The sequence below is a fragment of the Taudactylus pleione genome, unplaced genomic scaffold (assembly GCF_031769625.1).
Source record: "Taudactylus pleione unplaced genomic scaffold, aTauple2 ptg000386l, whole genome shotgun sequence".
Taxonomy (NCBI): Eukaryota; Metazoa; Chordata; class Amphibia; order Anura; family Myobatrachidae; genus Taudactylus; species Taudactylus pleione.
The window spans coordinates 19,820,425-19,842,720 of record NW_028284787.1 but is presented as its reverse complement, the minus strand read 5'-3'; the positions used below and the strand labels follow the sequence as shown (position 1 = coordinate 19,842,720).

Genomic DNA, 22,296 nt, shown 5'->3' with positions numbered 1-22,296 from the left:
CAAGCAAATGAGACAAAAAAAGTAGACATGCTCATTTTTTATTTTTTGGAGAAAAATGATCCAATATCACATATCTGTGAGTGGCAAAAGTATGTGAACCTTTAGGCTTAGCAGATATTTTGAAGGTGATATTAGAGTCCGGTACAGATGGGTCCACATACATTTAGCCTCCTGGCGCGTTAAACAGCCCTTCTAGTCGCGCCATGCCGTGGCGTGACTCAGCAGCGCCCTGCGTCTTTTTGTGCGTCTTTTTACCTTCAAATGCGTCTTTTTCGCACAACAATGCGAATAGATAGCACGAGCAGCTTCTGCTGATTAAAATGATTTGCAGCACGCCTATGTTCTGTCTGTGTCTGCATGCTCAACACTACGTTAGTTGTTACAGCCGCTTACACTGTAACTTACATTTCGCACGCAGATACACCCACACATGCTCAAAGAACATAGGCGTGCTGCATATAATTTTAATCAGCAGAAGCTGCTTCGTTGTGCGTATAAGACTCATTTGAAGGTAGAAAGACGCACAAAAAGATGCTTTACACTACCGAGTCACACAGCTCCAGCGGAGGATAGATGTATGTGGGCACAACTGTATTTTCAATCTATGGGATGACAATCAGGTGCGAGTGGACAATATGTCTAGAACAGGAATCTATCAAAGTCTGATGTTCACAACACATATTTGTGGAAGTGTATCATGCCACTAACAAAGGAGATTTGTAAGGATCTCAGAAGAAGAGTTGTTGATGCTCATCAGGCTGGAAAAGGTTACAAAACCATCTCTAAAGAGTTTGGACTCCACCAATCAACAGTCAGACACATTGTGTTCAAATGGAGGAAATTCCAGACTGTTATTACCCTCCCCAGGAGTGGTCGACCAACAAAGTTCACACGCAAGGCATCTAATAGTTTGCAAGGTTACAAAGGAACCCAAGGTAACCTGTAAGCAACTGAAGGCCTTTCTCACATTAGCTAATGTTAATGTTCATGAGTCCACCATCAGGAAGACACTGAACAACAATGGTGTGCATTGCAGGATTGCAAAGAGAAAGCCACTGCTCTCCAAAAAGAACATTGCTGCCTGTCTGCAGTTTGCTAAAGATCACCTGGACAAGCCAGAAGTCTACTGGAACAATATTTTGTGGACAGATTAGTCCAAAGTAAAGATATTTGGTTTAAATGAGAAACATTCTGTTCGGAGAAAGGAGAACACTGCTTTCCAGCATAAAAACCTCATACCATCTGAAACACGATGGTGGTGTCATGGTTTGGGCCTGTTTTGCTACATCTGGCCCAGGACAACTTGTCATCTTTGATGGGACAATGAATTCTGAATTATACCAGAATATTCTAAAGGAAAATATCAGGACATCTGTCCATGAGCTGCATCTCAAGAGAATGTGGGTCATGCAGCAAGACAACGACCCAAAGCACACAAGTCATTCGACCAAAGAATGGTTAAAATAGAATACATTTAAAGTTTAGGAATGGCCAAGTCAAAGTCCTGATCTTAATCCCATCGAAATGTTGTGGAAGGACCTAAAGCGAGCAATTCATGGGAGGAAACCCACCAACATAAGAGTTGAAGCTGTTTTGAACAGAGGAATGGGATACAATTCCTCCAAGCCGATGTTCTGGACTAATAAACAATTACCGGAAATGTTTAGAAGCAGTTATTGCTGCACAAGGGGTCATACCAGATACTGAAAGGAAAAGGTTCAAAATCTGTATATGAGTAAATTAAAGGTTCATATACTCATATACAGATTTTCCTTGATAAAAAGAAATAAGCATGTCTAGTTTTTTGTCTCATTTGTTTGATTTTGATCCTCTTTATCTACTATTAGGACTTTCCAGCAGAAATCTAGAAAATTCTTAAGGGTTCACGAACTTTCAAGCACCACTGTGTGGGGATGTGTGTGTGTGTGTGTATATATATATATATATATATATATATATATAATTACAATATAATGTGTGTATATATAATATATTTTCTACAGTACCAGTCAAAAGTTTGGACACACCTTCTCATTCAATGGTTTTTGTTTATTTAACTTTATTTTCAACATAGTAGATTAATACTGAAGACATCAAAACTATGGAATTACTTGCCTTCTTAATGTGTTTGAGAACATCAGTTGTGTTGTGCAGAGGTGTAGGGTTAGTACACAGTGGACAATACTATATGACTACTGTTGTAATACATATTATGGCACCAACCACTTAACTCCGTAAAGAGAAACGACAATCCATCATTACTTTAAGACATGAAGGTCAGTCGATATGGAATATTTCAAGAACTTTGAATGTATCCTCAAGCGCAGTTGCAAAAACCATCAAACGCTGTGATGAAACTGGCTCCTGGGGATCGCCCCAGGAAAGGAAGACCAAAAGTTACCTCTGCTGCAGAGGATAAGTTCATTAGAGTATACAGCCTCAGAAATTGCTACTTAACAGCACCTCAGATTAGAGACCATATAAAGTCTTCACAGAGTTCAAGTAGCAGACAAATCTCAACATCAACTGTTCAGAGGAGACTGCGTGAATCAGGCCTTCATGGTCGTATTGCTGCGAAGTAGCCACTACTGAGGATGAACAAGAAGAAGAAGAGAATTGTTTGGGCCAAGAAACACAAGGAATGGACATTAGAGCCGTGGAAATCTGTACTTTGGTCTGATTCCAAATTTGAGATTTTTGGCTTCAAACGCTGTGTCTTTGTGAGACGCAAAGAAGGTGAACGGATGGTTTCTGCATGTGTGGTTCCCACTGTGAAGCATGGAGGAGGTGTGATCGTGTGGGGGTACTTTGCTGGTGACACTGTTGGTGATTTATTCAAAATTCAAGGCACACTTAACCAGCATGGCTACCACAGCATTCTGCAGCGCCATGCCATCCCATCTCGTCTGTGCTTACTGGGACCATCATTTGTTTTTCAACAAAACAATGACCCCAAACACACCTCCAGGCTATGTAAGGGCTACTTGACCAAGAAGGAAAGTGATGGAGTGCTGCGTCAGATGACCTGGCCTCCACAATCACTCGACCTAAACCCAGGTGAGCTGGTTTAGAATGAGTTGGACTGCAGAGTGAAGGAATAGCAGCCAACAAGTGCTCAGCACCTCTGGGAATTCCTTCAAGACTGTTGGAAAACCATTCCAGGAGATTACTTCATGAAGCTGATTGAGAGAATGCCAAGAGTGTGCAAAGCTGTCATCCAAGTAAAAGGGGGCTACTTTGAGGAATCTAAAATATAAAACATATTTTGATTTGTTTAACACTTGTATACAACATAATTCCATATGTGTTGTTTCATAGTTTTGATGTCTTCAGTATTAATCTACTATGTTGAAAATAATTTAAATAAACAAAAACCATTGAATGTGTCCAAACGTTTGACTGGTACTGTGTGTGTATGTGTATATATATATATATATATATATATATATATATATATATATAATAGGTTGAGTCTCCCATATCCAAAATGCTTGGGACAAAGGGTATTTTGGATAACAGAATATTCCGTATTTTGGAATATTTGCATATCATAATGAAATATCTTGGGAATGGGACCCAAATATACACACAGAATGCATTTATGTGTTATATACACCTTATACACACAGCCTGCAAGTAATTTTATACAATATTTTCAATAATTTTGCGGCTCAAGCAAAGTTTGTGTACAGAAATTAAATTCATTTATGTTTCATATACACACAGCCTGAAGGTAATTTTATACAATATTATTTAATAATTTGTGCCTTAGACAAAGTTTGTGTACATTTAACCATCAAAAATCAAAGGATTCATTATCTCAGTCATGCCAAAATAATTCCGTATTTTGGAATATTCCGTATTTCGGAATATGTGGATATGGGAGACTCAACCTGTATATGTGTGTATATATATGTGTGTGTGTGTATATGTAATTTTTTTTTTATTCTATTCATTACCGTTCAAAAGTTTGGGGTCACTTAGAAATGTCCTCATTTTGAAAGTAAAGCACTGTTTTTTTCAATGAAGATTACATTAAATTAATCAGAAATACCCTCTATACATTGTTATTGTGGTAAATTACTATACTAGCTGCAAACTTCTGGTTTTTAAAGGAATATCTACTTCGGTGTATAGAGGTCCATTTCCAGCAACCATCACTCCAGTGTTCTAATGGTACATTGTGTTTGCTAAGCGCATTAGAAGACTAATGGATGATTAGAAAACCCTTGAAAACCCTTGTGAAATTATGTTAGCACAGCTGAAAACGGGTTTACTTGTTAGAGAATCTATAAAACTGGCCTTCCTTTCAGCTAGTTGAGTATCTGGAGCATCACATTTGTGGGTTTGATTATACTCTCCAAATGGCCAGAAAAAGAGAACTTTCATGTGAAACTCGACAGACAGTCTATTCTTGTTCTTAGACATGAAGGCTATTCCATGCGAGAAATTGCCAAGAAACTGAACATTTCCTACAACGGTGTGTACTACTCCCTTCAGAGAACAGCACAAACAGGCTCTAACCAGACTAGAGAGAAGTGGGAGACCCCGGTGCACAACTGTGCAAGAAGTGATCGCGCTGAGCAAAAAAAAAAATGTGGGTCCCAGGGATCTCTTACTTTAAAGAATTGGGGTCCTTCGCCACAATTTCTGGGGCCCATCACAATTTATGATTTTTGAGTTTCCTATCTGCCATCAGACCACCCCACATGCCCTATACATATTATAAACTATGGAAAGTCACACTAATTTTGAGGTAAGAACAGATAATGCTTATAAATATATTTCCTTGATGTCACCATAGCCAACAGGTGCAGTGCTGGGGGCAGAGAGGGGACTAAGGGCAGGCAGCAGTTGGGACAGTGCTCGTGGTAGGGGCAATTGGCAGCTTGGGCAATAATCACATACAATTGTTTAACTTGGATAAATCCGCAAATATCAACTGGCAAAATAAAATCATGTGGGTCATTATTAGTGTAGATATCTCAATAACTATAAAACACAATATCAGCTACAGTAGGTAATCCACTGCTGTGCTGTCTACTTTGGTGAGTAAGCTCAAGCAAGCAGTTTTCAACTACTAATCACTCAGCACTATAAGGGCCTGATTCAGAGTGTACGCCATGCTGATTTTTACACAGATCAAGCAATTTTTTTTTGTTAATGCGCATACATATAAACCCACACTGTGCACGTGCAGCGATTTGTTTTGTGATTCTGCACACATAGAGAACCCATTCGCAAAGTTAGTGACAGGTAGTCTGCTTTTGGTGGAGGTAATGGGGTGGTTAGAAAAAAAACACAGGTGTATCTGACCGTTTAAACAACGTTACATGGGCGTGCAAAAAATAGATATTGTTATCTCCTACTCAGCGTGTCTGGAGAGACACTGTATTTGAAACAGGCCAGACGTTCCACAAGGGCTGCGTGGCTGGTCAATGCTACTGGTATTTACACTGGCAAATGACATCTGATGCAGATGAGAAGGCAACCCTATGCTAGCATATTTTCACAGCTGCGATACGTGCCAAATTGCAGCTGTGATCATAGCATCCATCTCTGAATCCGGCCCTATCACCGTCCCAATATGAGCACATTCACATGGATTAAATATGGTCCACACAATTGTTAAGTCCACTGTTATTAGTATAGATTAGTCTTAAAGGTTGATGCACTAAGGTTCACTACTGGTGAAATATATATTGTAATGTTAATGAATTCCCACTGACTGTTAGTGATAGCTGCATGCAGTGAAAAAGCAAAATATGTGTTCATTAAATAACTTATCATGTGCACTGTGAGCTATGTGACCTCTCACTGTCTCCTACTCACAGGTCAGCTGTCCTAACAGTACTCCCAACAGTTTAACCCTTTAGTGGCCACAATCAATGCAGGGCAGACAGACTGTGTTCCAGCCTTGGTAGATAAGGCTGCCAGCAGTGTGCTGTGATTAAGTAGTGACCTGGCCACAGTAAATTAGATAAACTGATCTGCTGTCTAGATACCTGTGTTCAAACAGTGACAGCGCTGAACGGAGCCGGAGCCGCTGGGGAGGTCATCCGTGGGTGTATCTCACAGTATCACCGGAGATGCTGTGTACATGCTGACAGCCTGGTGCCTCTCAGCTGGGGAGAAATGCAGCTGGTTGTGAGGCTTAGAGAACCGGGAACAGAAACAAATCTCTGGTTCAGAGCAGATGCAGAGCACATGGCTGCTGTTCAGACTGGAGAACGGCACGCTGCCGACTGTGACTGCTGTGCTGTTCCACAAACACCGGGGGAGTGGCTTGTCTCCTTTCTTTGCCAATGGGGAGCCGTACAGGGAGAGGCTGCCGGCAGCGATTGGCGGTGGACACACTGAGGATTTCCTCATGTCAGTGAGTCAGCGTGCGTCCTTCGGGACCCAAACAGTTTTAAAAACTGGGTCCCTCATTCTCTATAGCGTGTAAAAACGCGGTATAGCGTGTATTTTGCGAACACTGGCAAGAAGACAAGTACATTAGAGTCTCTAGTTTGAGAAATAGACAAGTCCTCAACTAGCAGCATCATTAAATGGTATTCGCAAAACGCCAGTGTCAACATCTACAGTGAAGAGGCGACTCCGGGATGCTGGCCTTCTAGGCAGAGTGCAAAGAAAAAGCCATATCTGAGACTGGCCAATAAAAGGAAAAGATTAATATGGGCAAACGAACAAAGACATTGGACAGAGGAAAATTGGAAAATGTGTTCTGGACAGACGAATCGAAGTTTGAGGTGTTTGGATCACACAGAAGAACATTTGTGAGCAGAACAAGAGAAAAGATGCTGGAAGCGTGCCTGACGCCATCTATCAAGCATGGTGGAGATGATGTGATGGTCTGGGGCTGCTTTGGTGTTGATAAAGTGGGAGATTTGTACAAGGTAAAATGGATTTTGAATAAGGAAGGCTATCACTCCATTTTGCAATGCCATGCCATACCCTGTGGACAGCTCTTGATTGGAGCCAATTATGCAAGAAGTATTTAGGGAAGAAGCAGGCAGCTGGTATTCTGTCTGTAATGGAGTGGCCAGTGCAGTCACCAGATCTCAATCCTATTGTACTGTTATGGGAGCAGCTTGACCGTATGGTATGCAAGAAGGGCCCATCAAGCCAATCCAACTTGTGGGAGGTGCTTCAGGAAACATGGGGTGAAATATTTCTTCATATGAGATATATATATATATATATATATATATATATATTCTCTAATATTTTCTAGCTGTTTCCCACAGAGAAATAGTTTTTTCCAACATATATATATATATATATATATATATAAAATATATATATTTATATATTATCTTATACACACACACAGGTTGAGTCTCCCATATCCAAATATTCCGAAATACGAAATATTTTTAGCATGACTGAGATGGTGAAAACTTTGATTTTTGATGGTTCAATGCACAAAAACTTTGTTTAAGGCACAAAATTATTAAAACTAAAGTATAAAATGACCTATAGGCTGTGTGTATAAGGTGTATATGACACATAAATGCATTTCATGTATGTACACACACTTTGAGGCACAAAATTATTGAAAATATTGTATAAAATTACCTTCAGGCTGTGTGTATAAGATGTATATAAATCATAAATACATTCTGTGTTTAGATTTGGGCCCTATACCTAAGACCTTTCATTATGGTATGCAATTATTCCAAAATACGGAATATTCCGATATCCAAAATACCCCTGGTCCCAAGCATTTTGGATATGGGAGACTCAACCTGTGTGTGTGTGTGTGTGTGTGTGTGTGTGTGTGTATATATATATATATATATATATATATATATATATATATATATATATATATAATGTAGAATTCCTGGAAGGAAGGATGCACTCTCCGTTTTGTCAACGTATCAAGTTTTATTCATCTTGGAACATGAAAGGAATCGTATTAATGGTCGACGTTTCGGTACACATCTGGACCTTTCTCAAGACCTCAGTTCAACATAATGACATATAGATTGTATTAAGACAACTGGCATGTCACAATTCTCAATAGCACTTCAACAGGGACTTAATAGTAATAGGTGCAACTTCACCATAATGTAACTCGACTGGTTCATTCAAGGGAATGTATACCTAAATATAGCAACAAAGATAGAACCGCCATCCGCTGTACAACGCTGTGGTTACATACGTGTCCCGCTGTGGTTACACACGGCGAAACGTCGTTACCGAAACGTCGACCATTAATATGATTCCTTTCATGTCCCAAGAAGAATAAAACTTGATACGTTGTCAAAACGGAGAGTGCATCCTTCCTTCCAGGAATTCTACATGTATCTTTTGGACTATTGTCCGTGGAAGCACCCCGCTGATGTTGAAATGAGATTGAGAGTGCAGGACTATCTACAATATATATATAGGTATAGAGATATATATATCTATAAAAGTTGGAAAAAACAATTTCTTTGTGGGAAACAGCTACAAAATATTAGAGAAATATATATATATATATATAGATGTATATAGATAGAGATCTCTATCTATATACATCTAAATATATATATATATATATATATATACACACACACACACACACACACACATATATATATATGAGAGAGATATATATATATATATATATATATATATATATTCTCTAATATTTTCTAGCTGTTTCCCACAAAGAAATTGTTTTTTCCAACTTTTTCTTATTTATTTATTTGAGGTTAGTTATAATGCTTTCCATAGTGGCCCTGTCGTGGAAGTGGCCCTTGTGACAAGCAGCACTATATAGACTGGTGGCAGCAGCGTGTTCACCCACCCCTCATACCAATGTCTGTGTGCTCTGTGCTCAGGCTGCTATGAAGCCTATTTTATTCAAGTGAACGCAGGCCCAAAGTATCTCTCCGTCCACCTGTTACAGGGCGCGTGCATGGTGCCACACCTACATATCTCTTGCATTGATGTCAAATGTGTTTGTTATTGCTCAGCGTTAACTTGACGGATCAATATGAAACAAAGTGCAGGCAATCAGCTTGGAACAGACACACAATATTCTTTTAATATTAGTATGTATGTGTGTGTGTATATATATATATATATATATATATATGTGCCTAAATCCCGACGCCAGTTTAGACACCGACTACTGAATCCCGACAGTCTGCATATAGCGGGGTCGAGTTGGGTGTTAAGGATTCTGCCTTTGAACCTCTATATACCCCTGCCTATACCTTCTAATATCCTTCCTATAAACCTCTAAGGATGATGCTAATTTGCGTACGCAGTCATCCAGTAAATAAAGACTCCAGACTTAGAATCTGTGGTTCCAAAGCACAAAGTATTATTCAAGTAAAGTACAGTAGTTACACTCTATGATCCTCATAATCTTAGCGCAAAGAAGTTGTACAGACCCAAGTACAATTATACATACGCAGCGCTCTCTTGTCCAGATGTTAGGCATCAGCAAGAAACCCCTCGTCAATCAGCATTCAGCACAAAGACTAGGAACCCAGGGTCAGCACACATATTTATACCCCCCAGAAATAAACAACACAATAGAGAAGTTTGTTGCTAATACCATTGGTCCTAAAGGAGAGGGCATTTAACAGATTGATTCAAATAGACACAACCCAGCCTCTAACAACTGGGGGTCTCTGGTTTCCTGCCCCATGCAACATCCTAACAGTTGTTCATATTATGTACATTTTGTTGCTTGAAGTCTCTGTGGTCAATAAGTTGAGAATGCATGATGCGATCTCCACACCGATGGTACCGGAATACTGTTGAAAGAGTACGCATAAGTACAATACCAATCACGGCTTACTTTTCATGTATAAAACCTTAGTTACCAAATAATCTTTATTTCACAGCATTTATGCTAAATTAACAAATTAAAATCTTATACTTTAAAGCTTATTAAACCTTTTATGTGAATATGTAATGTGTAAGTATGCGGGGTGTGATGTAAAGATGCTAGTTAACTTGGGGCAGATGCGTGCACATGAAGCTAATAAACAGCGTTTTTCATACAGGATCTTATGCATTCGCTAATATGCGACTGTGCGTATTAATGTGTGTATGAGAAATGGTGCACTTAAATCTCACCTAAACTAAGTGAACACCTAGCAGTGTGGAATGCTGAGCATTATAGTTCCACACGCCCCCTCTCTCAGCAGCCCCCACCCTTCCCCGGCTAAAAAGTACAGTCCTTTGTTCTCCCAGGTTCTTGTGTAAATGCAAATTAGCACAGCTACAAGACCCAAACCTCAGATAACACTCTTGGCTTTGAAGGTATTTTGTTGTAGGAAGCCTGCTAATGTAAGGTGCTACAAACGACCCTCTTGCTGTATTTGAGCAGGGCCACCTGGAGTGAGAGCAGACGTTATGTCCAGGAAGCTTGTCTACACAGGCTAGTTGTCACGTGGCCATTTGCTCTGTTGTTGCTAATGCAATCCAATTTTGACATACTGTACAGCCATTTCTGAAATATATCCTTTAGGGGAATTATAATAATATACACACTTTATCCAGAGCACCCAAACTACGTAAAGTCATGAAATGGGGTTTTAATGAATCGCAGTAACTTATGGCGATGGTCACAGATGCAATCACATGATGCTAATAGTAATATCGCCACATGTACTAAAGTGTGAGTTTATCTAAAATGGCGCTTAGGCGGCCATTCGTAAGATGGCGTCTTGCGGCCAGTCGCAAGATGGTGTCGCTGCGATTCAATTTTAAACTGATCTTGTCTCAGCCAATAATCCAGCTTCGACAGTTCACCCTTTGATAGCAAACAACATGCTATCACAATCTGATTTTAAAATATAATTTAGGCTTACATTTATATACTATTTAGTGTTATTATGGGATGGCACAAGGTGGTTCTTAATCCATCAATAATGTGTCTCTGAGTGGGGACATAAAACTACTATTATAAGCACACCGCGGATCTTGGAAGATCATGTGAAAGGTGTGGGGATACACCAATCCTATAAAGGCAGTCTTGAAGGGAAATTGAGAATTTACATTATCTGAGGTGTTTTTAAAAATAACATTTCAATAATACATTCTATGCATGTCTAAATATAATACATTAAATGATGGTATTTCCTAGTTCATGGTTGTAATGCAGTTCTGTATTTACCTCGGTATTCATACTGACCACCATCATAATTTCGTTCTTTCGTTTTACTCTATTTTTACATTGTCCACACTTCAACACAATAGGAACACACCGGACACACATGCCAATTATTATGATAACAATCAGTATAAGGATTAAGAATTTGCCTATACTGGCGATCATTTCCTGGACCCATTCCCCTAGACCTGAGAACCATTTCACTGGGTTCAGCCACGAAACCCCATCCTTCTATCTTCTCCCTTACTTCAGCCACTGAAACGTTATGGTTCTTACGAAACTCCCATTTTAGCTGCAGAATTTCATCCATCTTCCGGTCTATCACCTCCTTGGGGTCGCTGGTATCATTGGTGACATAGGTGCAACATTTTACTCCAAATTGGGTGGCCAACGTTACGCAATAACCTCCAGTAACAGCAGTTAAATAATTTAACACTAGCCTGTGTTGCACCAGTTCTTTCTTGTACGCTTGCAATTCTCTCCCTGTATACCTGAATGTGTCATCGTACATCTCAGTGATATTATCTATCAATTTAGCAAGTTCCTGAATATATCTAAAGTTTAATGTACCCCGAGCGATCCTGGTGGGATCCAATGCGACTAAAACTTGAAAGCCAGTTGTCTCACTAATTAACTGAGTGGCTTTGTGCACGTCACCAGGTATCATATTTCGTTGCCTCTGTGTTCATATTGTGTGTGAAGATATGGTGACGGTGTGTTTTTATGTATACCAAGCATTTCAACATGTGTGAGGGTCATAACTTCTGGGACTACTCTTCCCAGGTAACACAATAACAGTACTAAGATTGGTCAGACACTCCCCTGATTGGCATTGCACTCCATCTGACTCCACTCCATCAGCACTGCCATCAGCTCCCATTTCCTCAATCGGTCCTCCATCACAGACACTGAGTATCCCCAAACAGATCATCATGACAGAAACTCTGGTAAAAAGAACTAGGATGACCACAGCAGATCACTCCATTGCTGAAAGCACTGATCTACACATTTTTTTAGCTCAGATATCTCACCGTCACCTTTTTAATCCTCCCGACACAAGCTCGCAATCGACAGGTCCACGTTATCGGCCTTGTCTCCGCCTTGTATCTTCACCGGTTGGTTAACCTCCCTATAGTGAGTGGAATGGACCCATGTATCTTCCCCGGCCACCCTTTGAGGATGTGGTATCGTCAGATACGGACCTTTCCACCTATCAGTCAAACAACCTGAGCTAAAAAAAATTTGGATCATAACAAATTCTCCAGGTTTGACATCATGACAGGTTGCATTAGACATGTTAGTTAATAACACTTTCAATTTCTGTTATTCTCATTCATCTTCGTGAGACCCTGCACAGTAACCTCATTATCATATTTTCACATGACGCTGCCTGTTTGAACAGTATCTCAAAGGGGGACAAATTAAGGAAAAGACAGTCTGGGATAATCTTAGTGTTATTACCCATCACCTTACACATGTTCTTGGAAATGTCACCTGTAAAATAAGTCCCCCTATCATTTTTTTTTTTTTATAATTCTAGGAATATAGTATCTGCATACAGGTTCCTGCAATTAAATCTTGTTATTAATAGCTACTGCTCTAAATAATGCCTGGGCCACTGGGTTGGATAGTATTCCGTGTATTCGACCTTAGCCTGGCATGGCTGCCGTTTATCCTTAGCAACCTTGTGTCCTGTGAGTGGGAGATAAAGCACAACAGTTTAATATCATTTAAACATCACCTAAATACAACAATAAATCGTCCACATTTTACATTATAACAGATCCATTGGTAGGTTGAAAAGATTGTAAACAGTCATATAAGGCTTGGGAGAAGATACTGGGGTTGCCTATGAACCCATGGGAAACTCGTGTTCATGTGTGGTGCTCTTCACTTTGCAGTACTTACTTATATGTCCCACTTGGTGACTGTTAAAACATCTTTTTGAACGGGGTGGATGAAAGGATTGTTGTGGGAGTTGAGCAAGAGGGAAAGATGGTGGGTATGGGTAGGAATATGGAGGATAAGGGTATGGTAGGAGGTATGAAGTTTGTGGATAGCATGGGACCTGTGGTTGTGTATGATATGTGGGGTAATGATGTGTTTGCTGTGGTGTGGGATTGGTGAGGACCTGTAACTGTTCAGGTGCAAGTGTGTGTATAGGTGCAGGTGTGTCTACTGGCTGTGATGTTACTGTCATTCCTTTCAGAGCTTGGATACTGACAGCCATTAGTTTTTTGCTCTGGGTCTCTCTCTTCTTTGAGATGTTTTTATCATGTTCTATGGCAGATTCTATGAGGGTATCTATTGTGACTCCCCTATAGCCAGGTTGTGAGGTCTGAACCCGAGTCTTTAAGTCGTCTTTCAGACCGTCCATGAGTATGGTGACTATCATTCCCCTGTGGTGAGTGCTATCTTTAATATCCTCTAACCCAGTGTACTGGGTGATAGTCTGCAGAGCCCAGTCGCAATAATCTTCTGCAGATTCACTCTCCTTTTGCTTTATGGTGAAAATTTTGTTCCAGTTAACTACTACTGGAAAATATATACCCAATTGAGTTATGATGCGGGAAATATTATCTTGGTTTACTTGGTCTGTTAAGGGAACGTCACCATCCAATACACAATCCGTGATAAATTTTGTCACGTCTGTATTGCGTGGTAGACAGGCCCTTAACACCACACGCCAATCTTTATTAGTTGGCTCATGAGAACTACCCAAATTCCTCAAAAATCTTTGACATTTGGCTAGTTCCTTTTTGGGATCGGGGAAATCATTTATGATGGAATTTAGTTCTGCTCTTGTCCAAGGACAGTGCATTACCACTTCCCTCATGGGCACTACACCGTTTGCATCTGCATTTCCATTCGGAACAGTTATCGTCCGAATGGGATGCAGACCGGTAGCGCTGCTACCTTTGACCTGGTTACCTGGCTGGGGGTTTAATCTGCTGCTGCTACTTATGGTATTAACAACTTCCTCTACGGGTGCAGAGTGTGTTAGCACTTCCCTTGCTGTTACCGATGAAGATGGCGGCACCACTCGTGATTGTGGTGATGCAGCATCTTATCATTTGCACAGCATGGGAAATGGCAGACATTACAATAGGCTCATCATCCACATCATAAACATTTTCCTTATGGTTGCTTAAGAGAGGGTACAAATTGCTGGTTACATTTTTATGGGTATTTTTGGTAACTGTACTTGCACCTCCATCCACATAAGATGGGGGTGGTGAGCGTGAACTGCTGGCAATACTCTCCACAATGCTACCTTGCTGCAAGTGCGCGCCATTTTGCGGCTCGCCCGCATTGCAATTTAGCGTTGCGGATGTATTCTCTGGCAATGTGCTCACAATGCTAGTTTGCGTCGCTTGCGCATTTTTAAGCCACGCATCCCCTTCATGCTGCCACAACTTTAAAAATTCATAATATTTTACCTTTTTACCTCGAGAGCGCATCAGACTGATGTGGTCCCGGACATTATCTAATACATTTTTATCAAAACTACCAATTCTAGGAAACGGTTTAACACTCTTCCTCGTCATATTAAACCATAAATCACAATACCTGGTTGCATTGGCACCGTACTTAATATGCATAATATGCCGCACCGACCCAAGTGGGGCTTCCAACAGCAGCAAATCATTTAACATCTCTACCGATCGCTTGGCCCTCATCCTGGGAGAACCCTAGTTCTCAAGTTTTTCAATAAAGTTTTAAATTGGTGAAACACAGTCTAGATACTCTCACTTACCTACGGAAGAAATTTCCAGATGCCCCCGCTCACCTATTATCTCTCAGCTTACAATCACACGTTTCCTAGTGCGGCTCAAGTACAATGCTCAAATAACCCAACCTAATTATTGAACACTGCAATCACACTGAGAGCCGGTCCCTAACAAAAATAACAAACCATACACCTGCTCTGTGTACTGAACGGTAAGCTGCTTACCGAGCGGCTAGCACCTAGCCCTTATAGGTCATACGGTACCTTTAACTGTAGGGAACAAGTTACCCCTACCAACAAATACTCACTGTTACACACTTTTTCCTGCGCAGAAAAATACACGTTAACCCAGATAGTGATAACAATTGAAAAATGTAAACCTCAACGGCTTTATTTAAACACGTGGCAGCACAACCGGAAGTACGTATACGCTATTGTGCGACCAGTCACATACACAATAATGCGACTACCACACAACCGTATGACAACTTTTTAGCTCCGTACGCAAAAGTGCGTCTTTACTGTGTGCAAAACTGCGACTGCCGCGTACTCAATACTGCGGCACCCCTTTAAACGTTAGGTTCTATCAACAAAGGAAAACAAACTTTTTCCTCTCTTGCCCCTGGATTCTAGTCAGCTTCCTTGGCTCACACGAAAACGGATAGCAATCTTTCAGCACAAAGCGGTTGCAGGTAAACCCTGCATGTGGCCACTCCACCCTTTGCTGAGATATTGATAACCGCATGTGCCGTGTGAGTAGGTAAGTGACTTCACGATGAGCCCCCAACTAAGGATACTGCCTTTGAACCTCTATATACCCCTGCCTATACCTTCTAATATCCTTCCTATAAACCTCTAAGGATGACCCTAATTTGCGTATGCAGTCATCCAGTAAATAAAGACTCCAGACTTAGAACATGTGGTTCCAAAGCACAAAGTATTATTCAAGTAAAGTACAGCAGTTACACGCTATGATCCTCATATAATCTTAGCGCAAAGAGATTATACAGACCCAAGTACAATTATACCTACGCAGCGCTCTCTGGTCCAGATGTTAGGCATCAGCAAGAAACCCCTCATCAATCAGCATTCAGCACAAAGACTAGGAACCCAGGGTCAGCACACATATATATACCCCCCAGAAATAAACAACACAATAGAGAAGTTTGTTGCTAATACCATTGGTCCTAAAGGAGAGGGCATATGTTACAAGGCATTTAACAGGTTGATTCAAATAGACACAACCCAGCCTCTAACAACTGGGGGTCTCTGGTTTCCTGCCCCATGCAACATCCTAACAGTTGTTCATATTATGTACATTTTGTTGCTTGAAGTCTCTGCGGTCCATAAGGTGAGAATGCATGATGCGATCTCCACACCGATGGTACCGGAATACTGTTGAAAGAGTACGCATCAGTACAATACCAATCACGGCTTACTTATCATGTATAAAACCTTAGTTACCAAATAATCTTTATTTCACAGCATTTATGCTAAATGAACAAACTTAAATCTTATACTTTAAAGCTTATTAAACCTTTTATGTGAATATGCAATGTGTAAGTATGCGGAGTGTGATGTAAAGACGCTAGTTAACTTGGGGCAGATGCGTGTGCGTAAAGCTAATAAACAGCATTTTCATACAGGATCTTATGCATTCGCTAATATGCGACACTGCGTATTAATGTGTGTATGAGAAATGGTGCACTTAAATCGCACTTAAACTAAGTGAACACCTAGCAGTGTGGAATTCTGAGCATTATAGTTCCACACGCCCCCCTCTCTCAGCAGCTCCCACCCTTCCCAGGCTAAAAAGTACAGTCCTTTGTTCTCCCAGGTTCTTGTGTAAATGCAAATTAGCACAGCTACAAGACCCAAACCTCAGATAACACTCTTGGCTTTGAAGGTATTTTATTGTAGGAAGCCTGCTAATGTAAGGTGCTACAAACGACCCTCTTGCTGTATTTGAGCAGGGCCACCTGGAGTGAGAGCAGACGTTATGTCCAGGAAGCTTGTCTACACAGGCTAGTTGTCACGTGGCCATTTGCTCTGTTGTTGCTAATGCAATCCAATTTTGACATACTGTACAGCCATTTCTGAAATATATCCTTTAGGGGAATTATAATAATATACACACTTTATCCAGAGCACCCAAACTACGTAAAGTCATGAAATGGGCTATTGATGAATCGCTGTAACTTTTGGCGAAGGTCACAGATGCAATCGCATGATGCTAATAGTAATATCGCCACATGTACTAAAGTGTGAGTTTATCTAAAATGGCGCTTAGGCGGCCATTCGCAAGGTGGCGTCTTGCGATCTCATTTCCAAGATGGCGTCTTGCGGCCAGTCGCAAGATGGTGTCGCTGCGATTCAATTTTAAACTGATCTTGTCTCAGCCAATAATCCAGCTTCGACAGTGTTTAGCTGCATTTTAGGGTTAGGGGAGCGGGAGGTCAGCTTTAGGCACCACTGGGGAGGGGTTAGGCTTGGGCACTAAGAGAGGAGGGTTAGGTTCAGGCACCAAGGGGTTAGGGTGCAAGAATGGAGGGTTAGTGTTGAGGCAGAAGGGGGGAGGGTTAGCATAGTTACGTACCCCATTCGGGATACTGATAATCAGGATGCTATATAATAATCAAGAAAGCGTCTGTCCTTCATGCAGGGCCAGAGTTTTGCACCTAACTCCTCCTCCAAATTTGGCATGGTGGTGTAGTTGACCAGGATTAGTTTTTTAGCCTAGGTTTGAACTTCATCAGGGTCACACACTGTCACACAATCCCTAAAAATGGGGACACTCTTAAATTACACAGGTTACAGGGCTGGCTCCATTGAAAATTGGCAGTTTGCCAAAAACTTGTGACACAGATAAAGTATGCTTCAGTCTGCGCAAACTTGATGACTCATGAAAGTTCATATTAAATCTAGAGCCTCTGTGTTTGCTTGAAAGAGCATAACTAGAACTTGGTTGGCCACATAGCAAGATCTTAAACTGGCCCCCAGAGGTTAAAAAAAAAACCCACATACATTGCTCCCACACAGAGCCCATTCATGTTATGCCACACAGAGCCCATTCAGGTTATGCCTCACAGTAGTACCCCTTATACACATTATACCACAAAGTAGTAGTGTCCATTACACATTATTCCATACAATAGTAGTGCCCCCCAGCAACTCTCCACCCCGTATCCCTCCAGCAGCCTCTCTCCTCCCCTGTGTGCCATCAGCAGCCAGCAGGTGTGGATTTGGGGCCAGGCTACCAGCTGATTACAGCTGGCGAACCGCAGGCAGCAGCAGGCATCGATAAACAGTGCTGTGCAATTTGAAGCTGGCGCTGATCACAAACCAATCGGAGCTTGCGGAATGGCAGCCAATCAGGAGCCGCCACTGCTGATTGGCTGCAAGTCCGTGAGCTCTGATTGCCTCGCGAATGCCGGAGCTGTCTCTCCATGACTGTCTGCCATTGTGCCAGCTGTAATCAGCTGGTGGGTCGGCACCAATTCAACAATGCTGACACCCGGCTCCCCCTCGATAGCCATGACTTGATCAGCCCACCTTGTGTGCGTGACTGAGTGCAGGGAGAGCGGCGGGCCATAGATGCAGTTCGGGCACCATAGCAACTGGATCCCTTGTACCCACGGTAGTTACACCACTGTTTGCATGCATGTTGGCAAACAGTGGGGTCCTTTTCAGGATCAATGGAATGGGGTTATAGGCGAGGACAATGTAAACAAATAAAGGCTTCAGGTATAGTTGAGGGATCAATCTTCAACCTCGGGTATCCCAGCTAGTATATCTATATAATAAGCGAGAAAGCTTATCTGTCTGTCAGTCTTTTTGTCCTTTATGCACGGCCGAGTTTTGGACCTAGCTCTACCAAATTTGGCATGGTGGTGTAGTTTGACAGGATTAGGTGTTTGCCTAGGTTTGAACTTCGTCAGTACCACACACTCACACAATCACTAAAAATGGGGACACTCTTAAATTACACAGGCTCCAGTGGAAATCTGTCAAAAACCTGTGAGAAAGCTACAAAAGTATCATTTTAACCTCAATCTGAGCAAACCTGATGAGTCATGCAAAGTCATATTAAATCCAGAGCCTCTGTGTTTGCATGCAAGGGTGTAACTAGAACTTTGTGGGCCACATAGCAAGATTTTAAAAGGACCCCCCCAGAGGTAAAAAAAAAGTACATACATTTGCCCCCACACAGAGCCCATTCATGTTATGCCACACAGAGCCCATTTAGATTATGCCACACAGAGCCCATCCAGGTTATGCATCACAGTAGTACCCCTTATACACATTATGCCACGCAGTAGTAGTGCCCCTTATACATTATGCCACACAGTAATGCTCCTTACACTACACAGTAATGCCCCTTACACATTATACCACACAGTAATGCCCTTTACAGCTTATTCCACATAATAGTAGTGCCCTCCCTTCCCACACCGTAAACCTAATCCTCCTGCGGAGGTGCCTAACACTAACCTTGGGCTGGTTATAAAAAAATATCCAAATTTTGATGATCCCCCGGAGCACCATCAAATCCATCATCATCAAATGGAAAGAACATGGTACCACAACAAACCTGCCAAGAGAGGGCCGCCCACCAAAACTCACAGACCGGGCTAGGAGGACATTAAACAGAGAGGCAGCACAGAGACCAAAGGTGACCCTGAAGGAGCTGCAGAGTTCCAAAGCAGCCACTACTGTATCTGTGCATATGACCACAATAAGCCGTGCACTCCATAGAGCTGGGCTTTATGGAAGAGTGGCCAGAAAAAAGCCATTACTTAGTGATAAAAATAAGAAGACACGATTTGAGTTTGCCAAAAGGCATGTGGGCGACTCCCCAAATGTATGGAGGAAGGTGCTCTGGTCAGATGAGACTAAAATTTAACTTTTTGGCCACCAAGGAAAACGCTATGTCTGGTGCAAACCCAACACATCCCATCACCCCAAGAACACCATCCCCACAGTGAAACATGGTGGTGGCAGCATCATGCTGTGGGGATGTTTTTCAGCAGCAGGGACTGGGAAACTGATTCGAGTTGAGGGAAAGATGGATGGTGCTAAATACAGGGATATTCTTGCGCAATACCTGTTTCAGTCTGCCTGTGATTTGAGCCTGGGACGGAGGTTCACCTTCCAGCAGGACAATGACCCGAAGCATACTGCTAAAGCAACACTCGAGTGGTTTAAGGGGAAACATTTAAATGTGTTGGAATGGTTTAGGGAAAGCCCAGATCTCAATCCAATTGAGAATCTGTGGTAAGATTTGAAGATTGCTGTTCACAAGCGGAAACCATCCAACATTATGGAGCTGTAGCAGTTTTGCCTTGAGGAATGGGCAAAAATCCCAGGGGCAAGACGTGGCAAGCTCATAGAGACTTATCCAAAGCGACTTGCAGCTGTAATTGCCGCAAAAGGTGGCATGACAAAGTAGTGACTTTAGGGGGTGAATAGTTATGTACGCTGAACTTTTCTGTTATGTTGTCCTAAATGTTGTTTGATTCACAATATAAAAAAAACACAACTTCACATCTGTAGGCATGTTCTGTGAATGAAATGATGCACACCTTCAAACAATCCATTTTAATTCCAGGTTGTGAGGCACCGAAACATGAAAAATGTAAAGGGGTGTGGACACTTTTGCAAGGCACTGTGTGTGTGTGTGTGTGTGTGTGTGTATATGTATGTATGTATGTATGTGTATATATATATATATATATATATGTATGTGTGTGTGTGTGTGTATATATATATATATATATATATATATATAAAAAAAAATGTGGGTATATATACATTATTGTGTGTGTGTATATGTATGTGTATACATATATATATAGTGTGTTTCTAAATTCCTAATGTTTTAATACTGTATATAACTTTATTTTGGACTCCTATATTTACATTTTTTTATTTTTTTCAGCAGAAGAAGTAACAAAAGACATCCCTACCTCTCCACTTTCATCATCATTTGGCAGGCAAAGAAGTGACATTGGAGCTTTTCTAAAAAAGAAAAAAACCAGCGACATCTACTTTGTGCTTCTTATGTGGGCTATTGTTATTGTACAGCTATGGCTACATTTATGGATCATGCAGCTTCTGCCCGTTCCTATTGCAGGTAAGCAAAATTAAGGTGAAACTAAGCCCTGGCAAAAAATACAGTTGTCTATATTGAAGCGGAGAGTTAAGGCCCCCATACACTGCGATTTTTTTTTTTTTCTTGATTATTTTTTTTTTACACAATTTGGCCGTTTTCGCTTGATTGCAACAACCAATCGTGTAAAAAGTGCCATATGTGGGCATGATAACGATGCAGATACGCTGTCGTACATAGTCGTTGCAGATCAGCTGAACCTGCAACAAGATATCGACCATCTTCCACGATTTGAATTACATTTTTCTGTGTGTGTGCACACGGAACGATGTCGTGCACGATAAAGAAGCATGTAGAATGGGCTAGGAAGATCTGTGCTACATGCATCTGTTCCGGTCCTCCTTCGTTCGAAAATAAACAATCCCCGGGCTTGGCAAAATAAAAAACGAAGAATGCGATCCACAGAACAGTCAGTGTTCGCAAATACGCGCTATAGCACGTATTTTACCCGGGATTAAGCATTGGGGGCTCACTTTTGAAAAGTAGCCGGGGACGTGCTGTGCTGTGGCCAATCCCTGACAGCTGGCTGCAGCACAACGTATCCCCCCTGCAGAGAAAGATACAACACTGTCTGTTATAGCAGCCAATGAGAGTCAGTTAGACTAATTTGCTGCTGCTGTGGAATGCCGTGCTGGGATCAAGTGTCTGATCCCAGCATCAGCACAGCTGCAGGGGCAGGCAGAGGAGATGTGTCCCCTGCGGGGACAGTGTGTTTATTCCCAGCGCCGGGTAAGCAGTGTGGCGGGTAGCTGGTGAAGGGACCGCCTGGTCCCATCCACCAGCATCGACAGTAAAGTAGCGGCGGGAGAAGCTTGGCTCCGGGCGCAAGCTAAGCAAAGCTCGCTGCACGGAAGCCAAGAAGCGGTGGCGGTTGTTTGGCACTGGCCGCACACGGCACATGGCTCGCAGTCCAGCAGCCAATAGGAGGCAGACGCGACGAGCCAATCGTGGCTCGCTGCGTCATAGCTCCGCCCACTCGTGGCCTCTTGTATTAGACGCCGCTGAGCGGGAAACTTCAGTACGGCGGCGGAGGGGAGGAGTGAAGACCACCTGAAGAGAAAAGCATTTGCGGCAACAGTTCCAGCGGCCGCGCAAGAGGCGTGATCAAGGAGGAAGAAAGGAAGAGGCGGCGCCGCTAGCCAGGACAGGCCAGCGGCAGAAGAATGAAGCTGAGGACCGGAGAGGACTGCAGGCGGCGGTGGAAAGAAAGAGAGCTAACAAAGCTCCCCCCGCAGCCTCTTCCACCGTACCGGTAGGCAGCCTTGGCCCACC

The 22,296-nt window shown here is 42.0% G+C and overlaps 1 protein-coding gene across 7 annotated transcripts in view; it reads left to right on the top strand.

Annotated features, from left to right (window-relative positions):
• Window positions 1-22,296, top strand: part of TMEM245 (transmembrane protein 245) — a 267,111-nt gene that overhangs the window by 44,519 nt on the left and 200,296 nt on the right. For 6 of the 7 annotated variants that reach the window (XM_088445734.1, XM_088445738.1, XM_088445736.1 and 3 more), the window contains exon 5: window positions 20,794-20,988. In XM_088445734.1, the coding sequence (XP_088301860.1) occupies window positions 20,794-20,988 (195 nt within the window). The remainder of the gene's footprint in view (window positions 1-20,793; window positions 20,989-22,296) is intronic. The other variant, XM_088445733.1, reaches the window with a different exon arrangement.